This window comes from Anabrus simplex, chromosome 5 (genome assembly GCF_040414725.1).
Source record: "Anabrus simplex isolate iqAnaSimp1 chromosome 5, ASM4041472v1, whole genome shotgun sequence".
In the NCBI taxonomy this organism is placed as follows: Eukaryota; Metazoa; Arthropoda; class Insecta; order Orthoptera; family Tettigoniidae; genus Anabrus; species Anabrus simplex.
Window position 1 is genome coordinate 349,179,548 of NC_090269.1, and position 20,248 is coordinate 349,199,795.

General features: G+C 38.8%; 1 protein-coding gene across 1 annotated transcript in view; it reads left to right on the forward strand.

The window, feature by feature from the left end:
- Positions 1–20,248, forward strand: part of LOC136874531 (uncharacterized) — a 94,455-nt gene that overhangs the window by 35,152 nt on the left and 39,055 nt on the right. The window contains exons 2-5 of the mRNA XM_068227830.1: positions 198–369; positions 2,465–2,616; positions 8,118–8,423; positions 9,689–9,789. Coding sequence (XP_068083931.1) covers positions 207–369; positions 2,465–2,616; positions 8,118–8,423; positions 9,689–9,789 — 722 coding nt within the window. The 5' untranslated portion in view covers positions 198–206. The remainder of the gene's footprint in view (positions 1–197; positions 370–2,464; positions 2,617–8,117; positions 8,424–9,688; positions 9,790–20,248) is intronic.

Sequence of the window (20,248 nt, forward strand, 5' to 3'; positions counted from 1 at the left end):
AGGCGAGTTGTTATGCAGGAGTTGATGTATTAATATAAGCATGTCTTTTATCAGGTTTTAGCTAGTGAAGTTCTTGAGAGTAAGGAGGTACATGCACATCGTAGCACAAGTTACAAAATGAATCAGAGGCAACAGTTCAAAGCTTACCGCAATTTGTATTAATTCCTATCCAAAGTAATAATCTTCTTCTCTTTCAGATATCCATTATGTTTAATAAACTGATGATTCCATTGTTGCTGGTCACACCAATTACCCAGACGCAGTACTCGAGTCTTCCAGTTAATGCTACTGCACAGCTGCTTGTAGCCTTAAGTCAGCACTTCTCCTGCAGCAGTATCATTCTAGTCTCCGACGATTTTCCATATGACAGTGAGTAGAACGTAAAACTTACTTCAACTTATTTTGTTAAGAAGAAAGTCATACTTAGAGAAAAAGATTGATGTCATTATTACAGGCGAAAGTTGTACCACGCAAGAGTCGCGTGGGGGTTCTATAGGGGCACTGCAGCCTTGATCATTGAAGGTTGCACCTACATATTTAGTATTTTTACATTTCATCAATTCTGATACTGATTTACCATTTATTGTAGTAAGTGTTGTATATTTCAGTGGAGTCCCAATGTAAGCGGCTGTAAGGATCTGAAATGAAGATGGTGAGATGGATGTGTGGAGTTAAGAGGAAAGACCACATCAAGAACACCTTTATACGAGGCAGCGTTAAAGTAAGGCCCAAGAAAGACGATTGCTCTGGTGCGTCCACATTAAGTGCAGGGATGAAAAATGTGGGAAGGAGAATTCTTGACATGGAGATGGAAGTTAGGAGGGAGAGAGTGGTGGTGGTGATTATTGTTTTAAGAGGAAGTAAAACTAGGCAACCATCCTCTATATAACACTAATCAGAGAGAAAAATGGAAGGGGTCCGGCACTTCAAAATTGAAGGTATCGGCCAAAGAAAGATAAGGGCTACGAAGGGAGTGAAAATGAAAGACTCCCTAGGCCTCGCAACCTAATACCGTCGGACTCGGAAAGGAACACTAGTTTACCAAGGGAGGTTGGATAGGGTAAATTAAAATGAGAAGCCTGGCACAAGTAAGTGCAAGCAATACCATGACTCAGCTAAGGGCTCAGCGGTCGTCAACTTCTCCGAAGTTCAGAGCCCTGCGGCCCCTTTTAGTCGCTTCTTACGACAGGCAGGGGATACCGTGGGTGTTATTCTACTGGGGGAGGAGAGAGATAGACCCAGAATAAAATGGATGTGCCGGAGGATCTTAGGGAAAAGAATTTCAGAGCAAATGCCGTTTGGGACCGCGGAAAGTGGAAACGACTTGTCAGAAACGTCGACCCGGCATGAACGGGAGAAGAAGAAGAAGTATATTTCAGTTTACCATTATTAATTAATATTGATTTCGATTTTTGGAGACTCATTTAGAGGCTAAATTGAATAAGATATTGATTAATCATGTCTAGCATAATTACAGGGGAATACTCATCTTCAGGTACCAGAGCGATATTATCCGCGAACCCCAGCGCTGCCAAATTTTCAGAATCATCCACAAATGTTTCACCACGTTCAGATAAAATCAAAAGCAGCAATGTCAACGCCCACTTTGAATTGTAGTTTTATCTTTATGATTAATGTTATAATTGGTATTAGTGTTTTGTTATTATTATTAGTATCGTATTTTAATTGGTTTGGAAATGGCATAAGGGTTGTTAAATGAGCATTTAATGGGCTATCTAGTTGCCGTTGACATCAACCGGATCATAACGTAACGAAAAGATACTAATAAACTAGCCAACCAGCCTCCCGCAAATGACAGAGTATTACACCACCTCGCACTCTTTGTTGAACTAGCAACGACAAGAGGGCGTATTATAGGAGCACTTCACTTAATTAAATGAGTTCTAACTTTCAAGTATTGAAAGGCATAAGCAGAATTTAAAAATAAATGTTCCTATATTTTTAATCAATGTTCATAAAAAAAGAGTGATTTGACAGAATCCGACGATGTCCTTTCAAGAGCGAAACTTTTTTACAGGTATGTTTAAATATTTTAAGTGTTATATTTAGTGCACGAGAGACTGAAAAGCTTTAAAATTACACTAACTGAGTCCTCACTAAAAAGTATGGCGTCCTTCTTAACAAACCTTCTCTACTCTCATAATCTTCTCCTTGGATGAAGAATTCCCAGTATTATGGAACAACACCACTCATTTATTTGGAGTACAATTTAGTAAGACGAAAAATGTCAGACTTTTTCTTGGCCTTGCAATAAGACAAGTGAACTACAACGATTAATTTTAATCAAATCGATTAAAGATTTAATAGTTTTAACATATTAACTGTATGACGGAAATTGATCGATTAATTTGCTCGATTAATCGATTAAAATCCACAGCACTAATTAATAAAATTAAAACTACATAACAGACGCAATAATTTAACGATCTTGGGCTACTTTCAGCATGGAGTTTGACAAATTACTTGGTAAATGTAAGGAAGCGACTGAGTGAGGAGTATGTTCCTTCATCTTACGCGAGGGGAGGTGTCCAGCGCGGCAGACCATTGGTGGTCATCATGAAGAGTTTAGAGAAGACGCGTGCTTATCTTGCTAAGGTAAGAGACCATCGTGTGATGTTCTGTCATAAATTGCAGCGTTGAGATAAAAGAAAACGAATCCAGGCATCGTGTCGGTGGTATATATTCTTTTTTACTATTTGGTTTACGTCGTACCGACGCAGATAGGTTTTATGATGACGATGGGATAGGAAAGGCCTAGGAGTGGGAAGAAAGCGACCGTGTCCTTAATTAAGGTATGGCCCCAGCATTTGTCTGGTGTGAAAATGGGAAACGACGGGAAACCATCTTCAGGGCTGCCGACTTCCAGACCTTTCCCATCCCATAGTCACCATAGGACCTATCTGTGTCGGTGCGACTTAAAGCAACTAGCAAAAAAGAAAAAAAACTCTTGCTGCTTTGGTGCTCATGGCGTTCGATCATGAAGGGCTAATGCTCCTCAAGTATGGGTGCAATCTAATGGTGATGTCAGCAGAAAAAGGGATACGTTTCCTCTGCTCCCAATACCATGGGGTATGAGTTGTTGCCCTCTTCCCACTAACTGCACAATGGTACGGTTTTAGAGGAACTTTTGGTACTGGCCTACTTGATATCAGTCCCTCATCATTCAGCTGATTTCGCTCTGTCACATCTGATGCATACACTCCGGTGGCTCTTCGAAGATCCTGACGGAATGAGGTAGTAGTAGCAGTGGGCCCACGGCGTGTTGAAAGCAATAAATACCCATCCTCTCTGCGAATTATTTTGCGTAAGGATCCCGTTCATTGCCGGTAAGCAATCATTTGTGTCTCCCTTAACTTTTTCCAACTCTCGACACATCACTCTGACTCATTCCAAAACGAGTGGTGAGATCCAACTGACATCATCAGCAATGTCACAATTTCTATGCGGCCAATAGCAGAAATAGGCACTCTTGATATTTTAGCATCACATAATATTTAATTTTAAATTGAAATACACGTGAAAAATAGTAACAACATCATCATCATAATAATAATAGTAATAATAATAATTGCTTTACGTCTCACTAACTAGTTCTTACGGTTTCCGAAGACGACGAGGTGCCGGAATTTAGTCCCGCATGCGTTATTTTACATGCCAGTAAATTTACCGACAAGAGACCAACTTATTTGAGCACCTTCAAATACGGCCGCACTGAGCTAGGATCGAACCTGCCAAGTTGGAGTCAGAAGGTCAGCGCCTCAACCGTCTGAGCCACTCAGTCCGGCAAATAGTTATAAAGTTTTAGACAACGAAAGAGTTAATAAACAATAGCATTAACTAATTAATTGAGCACAACGTGCACACGTAATATAATAGAATATCTACACAAGTATCACATACATGTAATATCCATAGATAAAAATGGATCACAATTTTTCACCAGTCTTTGGCAAATGCACTGAGAGGATGCCTTCTATTGACGTACTCCGTAAGGTGGTAAGGAGAAGAAGAAATGTATTTATTTTAAATTAATTACAAGTAGGACCAGAGGTCCCTTCGGCTGTAACTAACAGCCACTGTAACGTAAATAATTAATTCGAATTGGAATAATTAATAATTAATATACAAAATCTAATAACAAGAATACATAAATGAGCGTAAGAAACATTTTCATTCTGAGGATAAAATAACAAAGATTGAAAGTAAACATCTAGGACATTATACTTTTACATTTTCAGAAATAGAGACTATACTAACAATGGAGAGAATACATAAGGGAATAAGATACATTTTATTGCCGAGAATGATTTTTTCTAATGGCTTTACGTAGCACCGACACGGGTTTTATGGCGACGATGGGATGGGAAAGGTCTGGAAGTTGGAAGGAAGCGGCCGTGGCCTTAATTAAGGTACAGCCCAAGAATTTGCCTGGTGTGAAAGTGGGAAATCACGGAAAACCATCTTCAGGGCTGCCGACAGTGGGATTCGAACCCACTATCTTCCAGATGCAAGTTGACAGCCGTGTGCCTCTAACCGCACGGCCAACTCGCCCGGTGAAGAGGATGAATTAACTAAACATCTAAAATATATCAAAGAGTTTATGATATTTCCCAATATTTAGTTAATTTGGTAATAATTTACTTAAATGTCTTAATGGGTGGGAAGGTAGCGGTATTTATGACATTCTTTTCTGAGCTTTGGCACTACTTTGCTTTATTTCATATAGCTTTTTTGTTATTTGCTTTACATCGAACAGACACAGATAGGTCTTATGACGACGATGGGACAGGAAGGACCTAGGAATGGGAAGGAAGCGGCCGTGGGAAAATGGGAAATCACGGAAAACCATCTTCAGGGCTATCGACAGTGGGATTCGAACCCACTATCTCTCGGATGCGAGCTCACAGCTGCGCGCCCCTAACCGCATGGCCAACTCGCCCGGTACTACATCGAATAAAATCTACTAAAAATTGACTTCAGAAATTAATTTAACACCATTGATAGAGATTCCGTGTTACATACAGTACACGATAGATTTCCTGAACTTCGTGCTTTCCTGTGACACGCGTATAGATATATTTCTAACTTGTATTTCGGGTCTCACGTTACCGTACGACGCTGTGGAACCTGAATAGCCGTAAACCTATTGTCCCGAGCATGCACTCGACCCATCTGAATAATGGACTCGGTCAAATATGAGGGAGCATTAGATTTTAACGGGAACGGGGCTTGCCGCAAATTCGGCGTTCTCAATCATCCCTTAGGGTGTGGAATCCATTGTCTAGACACCTTTTGCTATGGAACACGCGTGTGTGTGTGTGTGTGTGTGTGTGTGTGTGTGTGTGACGCAATTTGAAGTTAGCCTCTCTCTTTACTACTTCCATGTTGAAGAACTCTTATGGCGTTTGTTGTGCTTTCTGTCGTCTTTCTTGTAGCACCGCCAATCGATGCAGCAGTAAATGTAGACTTAATGTCCACCAGAAAGAATGACTTGTATGTAAATCTGTTTTCTGTATATTGTGAAACATGAAGGATTCGTTTCTAGAATCTAGCTTTTATATTGTCCAATCTTCCCAAATTTGGGAGACCGAGCTCGATAGCTGCAGTCGCTTAAGTGCGGCCAGTATCCAGTATTCGGGAGATAGTAGGTTCGAACCCCACTATCTGCATCCATGAAGATGGTTTTCCGTGGTTTTCCATTTTCACACCAGGCAAATGCTGGGTCTGTACCTTAATTAAAGCCACGGCCGCTTCCTTCCCATTCTTAGCCCTTTGCTATCCCATCGTCGCCATAAGACCTATCTGTGTCGGTGCGACGTAAAGCAACTAGCAAAAAAAAAAAAAAAAATTGGGAGAGTCAACTATGGCCATACGTTATTACTGGACGATTTTTAAGCTATAAGTAGAGTCATTGCTCTGTCTATAGACAGACTATGAAGCTTTGAAACTTTGTCGTCTGGTCTTATATATGCAGTGAGAATGTTGAGCCTGTTGTTCGGAGCGTGATTCCCAATCATTTAAGCAATGGTACGATTTTCAGTTGTTCGTCGTTGCAGGTGAAAGCATAGGTTGTTCTAAGTTTCTCTCCTCTTCAGAATTTCATTAACTACAGGGTGATCCACTATTATATCCCTATATTTGTTTCACTATTATCCTGTCATTAACAATGCTTGATGGTTGCTTTCAACTCTATTAAGTACTATGATCCTTGCCATTTCATATTTCAACGTAGGCACCACTATTAGCAGCACACCGTTGCAGCCGAGGCCCAATGTTCCTGACAGACCGTTGCAACATGTCGTTTAGTACCCGCGCACACTCTTCCCTAATGACTGCTTCGAAAGTGTCCAAGTCACGCGGTTTTCTGGTATACACCTTCCCTTTCAAATATTGCCAGAAAAAATCCAATGGGGTCAAGTCTGGACTTATCGCTGGCCACTCGACATTGCCGCGACGTCCAATAACGCGGTTCGGAAAAGCACTGTAAAGCCATTCTCGTGAAATCAATGCAAAATTAGGAGGTGCCCCAACGTGCATAAAGTGCACATTGTCCACTCCGGCCCAGGTTGAAACAATGGGATAAACAAAAGTTTGTAGCATGTTGCAACGGTCTGTCAGGAACATTGCGCCCCGACTGCAACTGTTTTCTGATATTGCTAGTGCCTACGTTGAAATATGACATGGCAAGGACCATAGACCATAATAGAATTGAAAGAAACCATGTAACATTGTCAATGACAGAATAATAGCGAAATAAAAAATTGGGATATAATAGTGGATCAACCTGGATATTCCGGTACTGTTAATGCTAAGCGAGTTACTATCCACACATTTCTTTGAGGTTGTCGAATGCTGAGCAACACAACGCCTTTTAGATAATGTTCAGTTTCAACAGTTCTAATTACACAACTAAACCAAATCTTTCCCTAGCATGGCCCCACTATCATGAAACTTAACCATTAAATAAACAAGGAATAAAGCCATTTTGCTCCAGTTTCTTTCCACTATTTAAGTAACTTCTACATTATAACAGGATAGTGGTCGTACCTCAAAACTGATGAGCGATGGTCATAACGGGTTTTGCAACAGACTACTCAATTAAGTGAAACCGACGGATTTTACAATCAGCAGAGGTATTGTTCAGTAACGTGTATACATCGTTGTTTCTATTTAAAACCTTTACAGTCCAAATTAAGATCAAATAGCATCATTGGTTTTATTTTCACACGGAGTCAGAGAAGGCTGTAACTGTGTAATGATCAACTGTCCGCATTCGTAGCGTAACGGTTAGCGCTATTAACTGTCGTCCTTGGAGGCCTGAGTTCGATTTCCGTTACTGCCAGAGATTTAAGAATGGCAGGAGGGCTGGTGGGTGTGTGGTAAAAATGAAATGGCGTATGGCTTTTAGTGCCTGGAGTGTCCGATAACATGTTCGGTTTGCCAAGTGCAGGTCTTTTGATTTGACACCCGTAGGCGACCTGCGAGTCGTGATGAGGATGAAATGATGATGAAGACGGCACATACACCCAGCCCCCGTGGCAGTGAAATTAACCAATGATGGTTAAAATTCCTGACCCTGCCGGGAATCGAACCCGGGAACCCTGTGACCGAAGGTCAGCACACTAACCATATAGCCATAGAGCCGGACGGCGTGTGGTTAAAATGGTACATCCAGCTCACCTCCATTGGGGATGTGCCTGAAAATAGTCGTTTCATTGACCAGAGAATACCACAGCGCTATCAATGAGGTCCAATAGTAAACAATATGAGGTGAAAATACTGAATCGGACGAAATTATACGTAATTCTTATGTGTCGTGATAAATTGTTACATAAACTAAAAACAGTAACTTATGAGTTTTTTATTCCATTTAAATGGGGTTGGTAGTTTTAAAATATTTCAAGATGTCCATTCATTTTTTAATATAAACATTCAATTTAAAAATAGAAAGTGAGCAGACACACGTATCAAATATGACACAATATTTCAAGCAATAATATGGATTGTGAGTTAAATGACCTTGCAGCATGTGTATTGGTATCTGTAGGATCGTCTGGTATTCAGAAAGGTTAATATTAACTCCCATTTGATTCTAGGTTTCAGCTCGGAATGATCTACATGATCCCGTATGGGTAATTCTTCTAGAGAATACTGCACCGCCAATCACAACTGTGTTCCGGGATATCTACGTACCCCTGAACTCGCAGATACTCCTGATCCAGGTTGTTGACTCACTGACGTATCTGACAGAGGTCTACCAAGTAACCAGAGATAGCCCACTCAAAGCACAGACCATCGGGACCTGGGAGCAGAACAGCGGTCAGCGAAGCTGGACCATGATGGGAAAGTATGAAAGAAGGTCTAACCTCGAAGGCCTTCAATTCAGGGTCGCTTCTCATAGAGTGAGCTACTTTTATTTTCATATAGCTTAACGTAAGGAAGCTTTACACACACTCCATCATCTCCCACCAGTTTAAACAGATTAAAAGTTTCCCTAAAGTATTAAAAATATTATTAATTTCCATTGTTCTTATCCTGCAATATTTCAAAACATTTCTAAGATTTTCTTGCAGCCTGATCCTCATAGTTTCCCAATTCCAGATGTTTCCTAGCAAACATTCAGGCTATATACTATGGCAGGCGTTCATCTTAAATTAACAAACGTTTATGGATAGCCATGGCTGAGAAGCACACAAGACATATTTATGATCATTCGATTTTCCCGTAAGAAAGTTTGACACCATGTTTTTTTTTTTTTTTTGCTAGGGGGCTTTACGTCGCACCGACACAGATAGGTCTTATGGCGACGATAGGATAGGAAATGCCTAGGAGTTGGAAGGAAGCGGCCGTGGCCTTAATTAAGGTACAGCCCCAGCATTTGCCTGGTGTGAAAATGGGAAACCACGGAAAACCATCTTCAGGGCTGCCGATAGTGGGATTCGAACCTACTATCTCCCGGATGCAAGCTCACAGCCGCGCGCCTCTACGCGCACGGCCAACTCGCCCGGTGACACCATGTTTTACTAAACGAAATCTGTATAATGTATTCAATCACTCAGTTAACATTGATCTGCATTTAGGGCAGTCGGCAGATTCCCTACATGTCTTCCTAGCCATTTCTCAAATGATTGCGAAGAATTTGGAAATTAATTCGTAACTTATTCCAATCCCTTACTCTCCTACCTACTGTGTAAACGAATATTTTCCCCATTTTTTCTCTTGAATTCCAACTTTATCTTCATATTGTGATATTTCCTACTTTTAAAAACACCACTCAAACGTATTCGTCTACTAATGTCATTTCACGCCATCTCTCCACTGACAGCTCGGAACATACCACTAAGTCGAGCAGCTCGTCTCGTTTCTCCCAAGTCTTCCCACCCCAAACTTTGCAACATTTTCGTAACGCTACTCTTTATCAGCACTGGTTTAGAAAATCGGTCTTGCCATTCTACGACGACTGTAATTACAATAAATAATAAAAGAGTGTAAACGTGTATTTTACTCAATACACGTTAAAGTATCATATTTAGTGTGGACGGTCTTTTGGCCAAGATGAACACTAGTCTGGCAAAATAAGACATATAACTCATCTTCTAAGAACTTTTCAAAAACTCATCTCTTTTGATCAAGTCTTCTAGAGAGTAAAAAATGTCTCTTGTTGCAGCCGTTGGATTTACTGAAGAGGTGCGAAAAGAATTACAACTTACCTGACTGCCCTCTATTCACTAGGACGTGGAGTATTCTACATTCCAGCATGAATTGCAGGTAAGCTCATTAGTTTACTTACTCTCTTGTGAGAACAATTATATTAATAAATTAACTGTGCTATCCTCACATGCAGGGTGATCAAAAAAGAATACCGATAATTTTAAAAAATATGTTTCAGGTAGGATAAATATATTGAGGCGATTATGGTCTTAAATTGAATAGGAAATATGAGAGGTTTCTTAATGGCAGTTTGCGCTGAAATCCTGCAGTCTAATATCTTGGAAAGTGAAAATAGCTGCAATGTGTATGGTATGAAAATAATTAGCCTTTCTAAGACTAAATTGATATCAGTTGGTAGGAGACCTAAGAGACCTGAATGTCAGGTTCGGAATATAAAGCTGAAGCAAGTAGGCAAGTTCAAGTATTTAGGACGTGTATTTTTCCCACGATGGTGGGATTGTAAGTGAAATTGAATTAAGGAGCTGCAAAGGTAACGCATTGAGTTTGCAGTTTCGATCAACAGTATTCTGTAAGAAAGAAGACAGCTCCCGGACGAAATTATCTTTACACGGGTCTGCTTTCAGACCAACTTTGCTTTACGGGAGTGGAAGCTGGGTGGACTCAGGATATCTTATTCATAATCTAGAAGTAACAGACATGAAATTAGATAGAATGATTGCCGGTGCAAACAGGTGGGAACAATGGTAGAAGGGTATTCGGAATGATAATTTAAAGGCTAAGTGACCAACTCGATGTACGCATAAAATGGCCTCGGTAGTGGGATCATGGGAGGTGAATTGAGGAGATAGATTACCTAGGAGAATAAAGGACTAAGTTAAGGAGGTAAGAGGAGTAGAGGAAGATCAAGACGTCGATGGTTCAACTTACTTTCAAATGTCTTAAAGAAGTATGGAAGTATGGAACTAAACGAGGTCACAGAGCAAGTTACAAATAGAGGATTGTGGTGTTGTTTAGTAAATTCACAGAGGCTTGAAGACTGGACGCTGAAAGGCATAAGAGTCCACAATGATGATGTATGTATTACGTCCTTCCTGCGTCCAGGTCTGTCAACGTAAAAGATTCCCAGTCAGCTTCTCGGGGGTTATCGAAATTTCAGTTTAGTTGAACGTGGGATCCGAAAAAGACTTCGACGCATCGATACATCGTGACTCATTTTCACTCCTCCTGATGTACTTGTCCATCCGACGCATCAACAGTGACATTCCATCTTAAAGAAACGCAGTAACTTATCTAATATACCTTACTCTAACATTAACTTCATAAATAAGTTCTCGCGTAATTCTTTTTTAACTAGAACTATTTATTGACAAAATAAAATATACAGTAGAAAGGAAAGAAAAATATGAAGAGAATAATAATTTTATTTGCATAATGATTACCAAATTGATTATATGCTGCTGAACAGCTGATCTCTTACATTTATATAGTAGCATCTGCTTCTTGTCATCTTTCGCTCATGACCAGTTGAAATAGGCTAACTTCTATCTTCATACAATTTTCAAAATGAACCTCTTTAAATGCATCCTATTCTTTAACATGCATTTTAAGCTGAAAATGGAAGTATCGTCTACCGTAATTTACAAGGAATTATAATATTTAACATTTCAATCTAGTTCTCATAATTGAATTATTTTCTACATATGACCTAAAGTTTTTATGTATGTTGTTTCGTTGATCGGAGTTTCATCATGGGTTTCGTTGTCTGGTTAAGCTTCAGAATATTCAATAAGTTTCTTGTAATATAAGCTAAGATTCGCTGTTATTAATCTACTATTCATTAAGAAGTAATACCATGTCTAACATTCAAATATCCAATACACATAATACACTAGCAAGTTCAAATACGTCTAGCTCATTTTCTACATGTGTGCCAGTAAACATAGTGAAAATTCTCAATGTCTGAAGTTATATTACTACATAAGATCACTTACTCCCGTGTGACACTGAAATTATTTATTTCATAGCTTTCAACCTTGACTTGATTCATTATGAAGACTGTAGCTCTGCATGTGATGATTAAACATATCATAACCTAGTATCATACTATTATTTGTTTATAATAGGGAGGTTATCAGGTGACTATACTCCATTATTATGGGTCTTATTTCGGATTGAGTATGCTGACATTACGGTTGTATGCATATTCTTGAAGACAAAAATTACTATTCAATCGTTGAAAAGTATGATCCTATCTTGTATTAATTATTACCTAACATATTCAATTTCTTCTTACACTCGACGACGGATACATTTCCTTATACTACATATCCCATATTATTCTTCAATCAACTTTCTTACTTCATAATTATTACTGCATTTCACATCGCAATTCTTCTCAATACCTTCACATCGTCATAGGAATACATTCCCTCGACGTATCATTGCTTCTATTCTTACACTTAATAAATATAGGATCCATTTCTTCTCTCTCATGTTTTTAGCTTTTATCCTGTCTAATAACGTTACTCTTCCACAACTAATCTTAATAATAAAGCGTATAACCTCTACAATATTCTTTGAATGACACCTACATTAACCTTAATTATGATTTGGGGTCTACACATATTCCCGTAACACATTCATACATGCCATAGAATCTGTTGGCAGACTGAGATTCAATTGTATTCAGGGCACCCTGGATATCTGTATGTTCCACCTATCTCTTAGGAGATAGGTGGTTTGTGTCCTACCGATACCGGTGCGCTATGCCGCCCTCCTCTGTCGGTCTGTAGTGAGTGTATACCAGTCGTGTGTTATTGTGTAATTTTGAACTAGTTTAGTTGGTTTTTAAAACCATTTGATGTGCGGGGACGTATGGTCACCCATCCAATCAGTGACCACGCCAGATGTTGCTTAACTATGGATACGCAATGTTTGTGTGTCATTGTAGTTGTGATTTTTCGGTATGTGTATGTACTGAATGTGTGTTTGTATGTGTTAATGTGTGATTGTCCAGGAGGTCGTTCTTCATTCTGTGTTCACTGACACAGCAGTTACGTGTGTGTCGGCTGCGGTAGACCTGGTGGTCATCCATCCAAGAAATGACCACGCGCAGGTGCGTTTGGAAGTTTGCAGTTGGATTTAACCGACGTCGCAATGCAGTGACTAACACTTAGTGAACAGTGCTTTAACTTTAGTGAGAGTATGCAGGTGTTTATATGAGTGTATGTAGCATCGTTAATGGGCAGCTTTTCTTGAATATGCTACCGCCTCGGTTTCCGGTTGGCTTCTAGTTCTGCAGTAGTGGTGGTGATTACTGTTTTGTAAGAGTGGTTTGTAGGCTAGAAGGCGTTAGGTTGTAATAGGAAGTTAGGACTTTGGTTTTAGTTTCTTGGCAGGGTATTGCTGGGTGGGGTGGGTTAATGAAGAATAAGTTGTCTGCTTGGCATGGTGGGTGGTAGTGGGTGTTCGGGAGTTAGTAGCTTTAGAAGTGTATAGAGGAGGGTGGCTGGGCTGGTGGGTGAGTGGGGTTGATGAGGGTGCAGGTGTTCGGGGGTGGAATTTTTAGGTTTAATAGTGGGGGGAGGTTGTTTATGTTAACGTGTTGTGTATGCTTATAGTTTGATGTTTGTTTGCCTGTTTGATGAATGGGCAACCAGGAAACGAGGCGGCATGGCTGCCTTGGCAGTTGGCGCAACTCGCCTGGTCCCTAGGCACCTTGCAATCAGTGTGGCGGTGAGAACCACCGCACCTGTTGCAGCGGGTGGGTTCCGAGCAGGCTGCAGTGGTACGTTTTAACTTCAGGCAATTAAAGCACTGTATGTGTATGGAAGAGTGTAGATGTGTGTGGTTTCGAGTCTGAGTAACTGTGTTGGTGGGTGTAGAAGGCTTAAGGGCAGGTTTTCTACGCCTCTTCCTAGTCTGTGTGTTATTGTTCTGTGTGCTTTGTTTTGGGTCATCTGATCCAGAACCGGTGTCTGTTTGAGTGGATGGAGCAACTGCCTGGATTAGTATGGACTGGGTGGTGGCGGTGGGAGCTGGTTGGTTTGAGCTTCGATTGTTCCGGTGGATGTGGATCTGTTTGGGTTTCTCACTTATTGCTTCAATATAAATAGATTGGCACATAAGTTAATCGCGAGAGCTTGCTATCTTAAAGGAGTTGATTTCGATGATTACATCGGGCACAACGATTATATTCCACTTGCAGGTAATCTATAGGATTATTTTCTATCAAACTACACAAACATTTTAAAATTACAACAAACTTATCTCAATTCCTCCGCCTTTTGGGATGGTCTGGTCTGCTCAACTACTGCCTGTGAATCTCGAGGCTAACAGCTGACTCTGCTGTCGTCATCTGTGATCTCGGTTGATCATCTTCGGCTGGATCGGGCAGTTCTGAGTAGTCCGTTTCCTCATCTTCTTAGAACTCTTCCATGTCGTCAAGCTCGTTCGTGCAAGGATAAAATATAATTTGTATCAGACAATACACGGTGATGACGTTTCCTTTAACAACCTTTGAACTGATTAAATGTTAGCCCTTATATAATTTACTTGCTTTGCTCCCTATTTTTTTAAAAACAATTATTTTCTCATTTCTGTAATCTAATGAAATTGGTGTAGATTAGATCTCTTTTTATGCATTACTCTGAAGTTAATGCGTAGTTCTGTTCTTTCTCTTCTTTTCGAGCGGATTGATTGTACTCGCGTATAACACTCTGTCTTCTTCCAATCTTAATTTGCAATTTTCGTGAAATTACGCGTTCTCTCTTCTTATTTTTGCGGATATCGTTAACTTGACAGACTACTGTTATTAACAACCCCCTAAATCAATATTATTTTTCTTCTCCGAAGTTTAGTGAGAGTATTTTATCCTATTGGCTCAAGTGCGTCTGAATCTTGGAATTGCCATTTAAAAGTCATTCATTTTTCTCTAGTGTCGTTTTGTTTCAATAATCCAGATCCTATTTCCTTGTTTTTTACAGGCCATTGCGATTCTCGTATTCTGCTATTATGTCAATCTGGACTTCTGTCACCTTGTACGCTCATTTATATTGTTTAATGTCGCCGGCGGCAAACGTATTTACTCCGATCTCCTTAGATTTTCACTTTAGGGATAGCGGGATGGTATGGTATGTATATACATAGATATGTGTGTAATACATTTGTATACCATTAGTGACACGGCAAAACATTGAATCGATAATCAGGTTCTTGCCTCGTACGCTGGAGTATGTTTGGAGTGACAGTTGCGATGGTAGCAGTGTTCCTTTATCTGAATTGCACTAAACCACGTAAATTCTCATCATAAATAATGTTCTTAAGATATCCCCAGAAGAAGTAGTAAGTTGCAGTGAGTTCAGGGTTTCCATGTGGCCAGGGAATAGGGCTACTTCTACCAATTCAACCATTCGGAAAGTGAGCATTCAGTGCGTTGCATATATTGTCCGGCGCATCACAACACTGATTAACTGTTTACGGTTACATTGAAGAAGTACATTTGATTCGAAATCCACAAAAAAGGACGCACTGAGCTTTCTACTGGGCGGTCCACATTGTACTGGCCTGGCTATAAAGTACATGTAAAGACGCGCTGTTCATAGCGAGAGTTATATTACCTAGTGAAGGTCAATAAACTAGTACAACGACTTTTACCAGCGGCTTCCCTTCTTTACTTTTCAGCTTCAGACCATAATCACCCTCATATATATATATATATATATGCTACCTGAATCAGCATTTCTAGATCCTACCCTTCCGGCGTACTGATATTGGGCGTCGGCTATAATCCCAGGTTCGTACACCGGTGATCCCCGGTGATGTTTTCGAAAAAACTGATCTTAACTTACTGAGCAGGAAGGATAAGAGAGAATATAATAAAAAGATTTTGAATGTGAACCCCTTTTAGCAAACAAATTTATTGAAAGAAGAACTTTGGCAAAGCGAATTCGAAAATGAAAAGAATGATAACACTTCGAAATAAAAATCATTATCACTCTCTCTCACTAGGTCGACTGAAACCCATGTTAATTGATCAATGTTACAAATCGATTTGATCCATTTAATTAATCATTAATTTAATAACATTATTCCAAAATATAGTTGACCCCTGCTATATGTATCAATTAATTCGAGTGACATTTCATCAAACATTTAATTACATTTCTTACTGTACATTAATTCATTAATCGTTGTTATTATATCACCATCTCTCGTGGCTTACAACATTCCATCTACAACAACTATCATGAAACGAACGCGGACTGACTAGTACGTTAGATACAATTACTACGTGTGAATATCTGATTTAAAAAAATACAAACTCCACACATACATAATCAGCTGTTTACATTTATACTCACACTAAATAAAATACAATCTGTAGCGAAGGCCCCTACGTCATACGAATAAACAAAATCTCCCAAAATCATACATCTACACTGAATCTACTCTAGCGGGAATAGAAACCCTACCTTGGAACATAGCAACCTCATGGAACTGAATCCACAAATCAAAAATTACTATAACCACAAATCGAAATTTGCGTTGCCAAATTATATAGTAAACACAATTCACATATAACAACAGAATATATCTAGCAATAATAACCATCAGGAAATCCCAAGTCCATTGACCTGGTCGAGAGTCGAAGTGACGTTCATTGAGATATTTTATTACAGTGACCTGGAAATCCCTACCTCTAATTATAGTAATACAAATGACGTTAAATCTTTAAATAGCTATGTGCTGTAGCCTAAATGATCAATCTGAGTTAAGTAATAAATAACATCGTAACTATTCTTTGATTACCTTATTTCAATGGGGCTTATTCTTTAACACGAAAAACGCAGAGCAGTGGAGAAATCTCAACATGGAATATAAACACATCTATTTCCTTCGCGCCTCAGCGATCTATCTGTCATCACATGACAATATCTCCGTGTTCTCGGCAAGCTCATATAATCTCTTATAAATAATATTCCATAAAATACAACCTTCACTGGGCTTATAACCAAAATTATTCCTTGCATTCTACATTCCAGAATACATATTGTTGTGCCTTCAATTATCATATCCACTGGTTCAAACCTCACCAGGATTCACACTATTATTCAACGAGAACACTTAATCTATTTACATTCAAATATACTTGACGATATCTCGTTCCACATTACCGTTGGTTCAGTTTCTCTCACTAGCGTTCTGAGTGTTAAAGTATTCCATCTCAAACAAGGCTCAAAAATAAACTTAAAAATGAAATATTAAAAAAATTAACTCACAGCACATATAATTAGCCTGACAAAATCAAATCAACATATCGATGAACGAAGACTCTAAATATTCATTGTAATGGTCGTTGATGATCGCTGGTTCAAATCCGCAGCACAATATAAATGAACCTTTCTCGAAGATTGGAAATACTCATGCAACATGCCATTACTACAACTAACATGCCCCCAAAACTACTCATATGTATTAAATGCCATCTATCATTATTAGAATACTAGCAAGATACCCGTGCTTCGCTACGGTATTATACTGAAATTTATAATTGAATGCTTATTGTTTTATATACATAATCCGTCGAAATTCGCGATCTGACTCGTTTTCTGCGAGAATCCAGCAAAATTCCCGATCTGACTGGTTTTCTATTATTTTACGGCACGTTTCCTCACATTTTTCAATCTCCCTTTCCAGCAATCGATTTTGTACATCCCGGGCTAGGCTCAGGTATTCCTCCCGGTCAGTTGGGTCCGTAAATCTTTGCCATCCTTTCCTATAATCATTTTTAATCTGGATAAAATCCTTCAGGAGATCCGGCGTGGTGTCATATTGGGTGCCTTGGCGGCACTGAACCCGCGGCCGGACTGCATTCTTAGTCATTACCCGTCCAGGAGCCGTTTTCAGCGCGGTCCGCACATTTGACGACGATCCGGATTATTATTATTATTATTATTATTATTATTATTATTATTACTATTATGTCTTGCTGGAATGGCTGATGACAGGGAAAACCGGAGTATCCGGAGAAAAACCTGTCCCGCCTCCGTTTTGTCCAGCACAAATGTCACATGGAGTGACCGGGATTTGATCCACGGAACCCAGCTGTGAGAGGCCGGTGCGCTGCCGCCTGAGCAACGGAGGATCCTTATAAGTACATTAATAACAGTAAAATCAATTGGTCTCACCTCCTTATACACCCCACCGCCGTTCAGTTTATTTACCGCCACCCCCCACCAATAAAAAGAAATTAAAAGAATGCTTGTTTCTTTATGTTTAAGGGAGATTCCAAACACCAATGTTCACGTCTATTACCTTCAGTTTTGAGATATAAGTATCTCCATAAAAATAATTTACTTTTTTCACATCATTTCACAATACTCCCCCCTCCCCAAGTGAATTTTCCCCGTGGAAAGTACTTGTTTCTTTAATACTAAAGGATTTTCTAAATACCAGTTATCACGACCCTAACTTCTTCAGTTTTTGATTTATGTGTCCTCAGAAAGGAATTCAACTCCTTTACACTCCCGCCCTCCGAGATGGTTTCCCCACCAAAACGCGTTTTTCTTTTTTTTTTAAAGGAGATCCAAATACGAATTTTCACGTCTGTAACAACTTTAGTTTTTATTAGATGTATGTATTCTCATACAATTAAGTCAATTAATTTTTCAATTCTTTCACCCCCCCCCCCTTTCATTGGATTTTCCGAGAATAAGTGTTTCTTTACTTTTAAAGCACATTGCAAATATCAATTTTCACGTCTGTAACATCTTCATTTTTGAGATATCAGTAGCCTAATTAAAAGAATTCAACACCATTTTCAGTCACTTTTACCCCTCCCCCCCACCACCACCACCACCACCACCACCACCACCCAAGTGGTATTTGCGAAAACTAAAAGTGCACGTTTCTTTATGTTTAATAGAGATAAAAATACCATTTTTCACTTCTGTAACATGTTAACTTTTTTAGATATACTGAAAAAATACTCATTTTAAAATTTCACCCCTTTTGAGTTCCCCTTAAGTGGAGTTTCCAAAAACAAATCACCTATAATTCTTTACATTTACAGGAGACTCCAAACACCCACTTTTTACGTCTGTAACATTTTACGTTTCCAAGATATTCTGTAGATATAGTCTTTCAAAAAATTGACCCCAATTTGTCACTCCTGTTTAATCGCCATTAATTGGATTTTCCAAAAACTAAAAAATACGTGTTTCTTTATTTTTAAAGGAGATCCCATATACAAATTTTCAGTTCTGTAATATCTTTCGTTTCTGAGATATGTGTATCCTCATTAAAGGCATTCAACCCATTTTTCACCCTTTTACACCCTTCCTATTAGGATTTACAGGAAACAAAAAATACGTTTTTCTTTATTTTTAGAGGAGATTCTAACTACCAATTTTTACATCTGTAAATTTTAAAGTTTTAAGATGTAGACACACTCATTTTAAAAATTCACCCCCCTTTTCACCCCCCAATATTTGGATTTTCTAACTAAGGAAAAAATACGTGTTTCTTTACTTTTAAAATAGATCCAAAATACCAATTTTCAGGTCTGTAATATCTTCAGGTTCTGAAATATAAGTACCCTCATTAAAGGCATTCAACACATTTTCACCCTTTTACACCCTTCCTATTGGGATTTTCCGAAAACAAAAGAATAGATGTTTCTTTATTTTTAGAGGAGATTCTAACTACCAATTTTTACACCTGTAAATTTTAAAGTTTTAAGATGTTGACACACTCATTTTAAAACTTCACCACCCCTTTTCACCCCCCAATGTTTGGAGTTTACAAATAAGGAAAAAATACGTGTTTCTTTACTTTTAAAGTAGATCCAAAATACCAATTTTCAGGTCTGTAATATCTTCAGATTCTGAAATATAAGTAGCCTCATTAAAGGCATTCAACCCATTTTTCACCCTTTTACACCCTTCCTATTGGGATTTTCCGAAAACAAAAGAATAGATGTTTCTTTATTTTTAAAGGAGATTCTAAATACCAATTTTTACATCTGCAAACTTTAAAAGTTTTGAGATATAGATACACTCATTTTAAAAAATCACCCCATTTCCCCCACCCCCCATTAATTGGATTTTCCACAAACAAACAAAATACGTGTTTCTTTATTTTTAAAGGAGATCCCAAACACCAATTTTCAGGTCTGTAATATCTTCACGTTCTGAAATATAAGTAGACTCATGAAATGCATTCGACCCCTTTTTCAACCTTTTCCACCCTTCCTATTAGGATTTTCCGTAAACAAAACATACGTCTTTCTTTATTTTTAAAGGAGATTCTAAGTACCAATTTTTACATATATAACCTTTAAATGTTTTGAGATATAGATACACTCATTTTAAAATATTACCCCCTTTTCACCCCCTTTCTTAATTGGGTTTTCCAGAAACAAAAAAATACGTGTTTCTTTATTTTTAAAGGAGATCCCAAACACCAATTTTCAGGTCTGTAATATCTTCAGTTTCTGAGATATAAGTAGCCTCATTAAAGGCATTCAACCCATTTTCACCCCTTTTCACTCCTA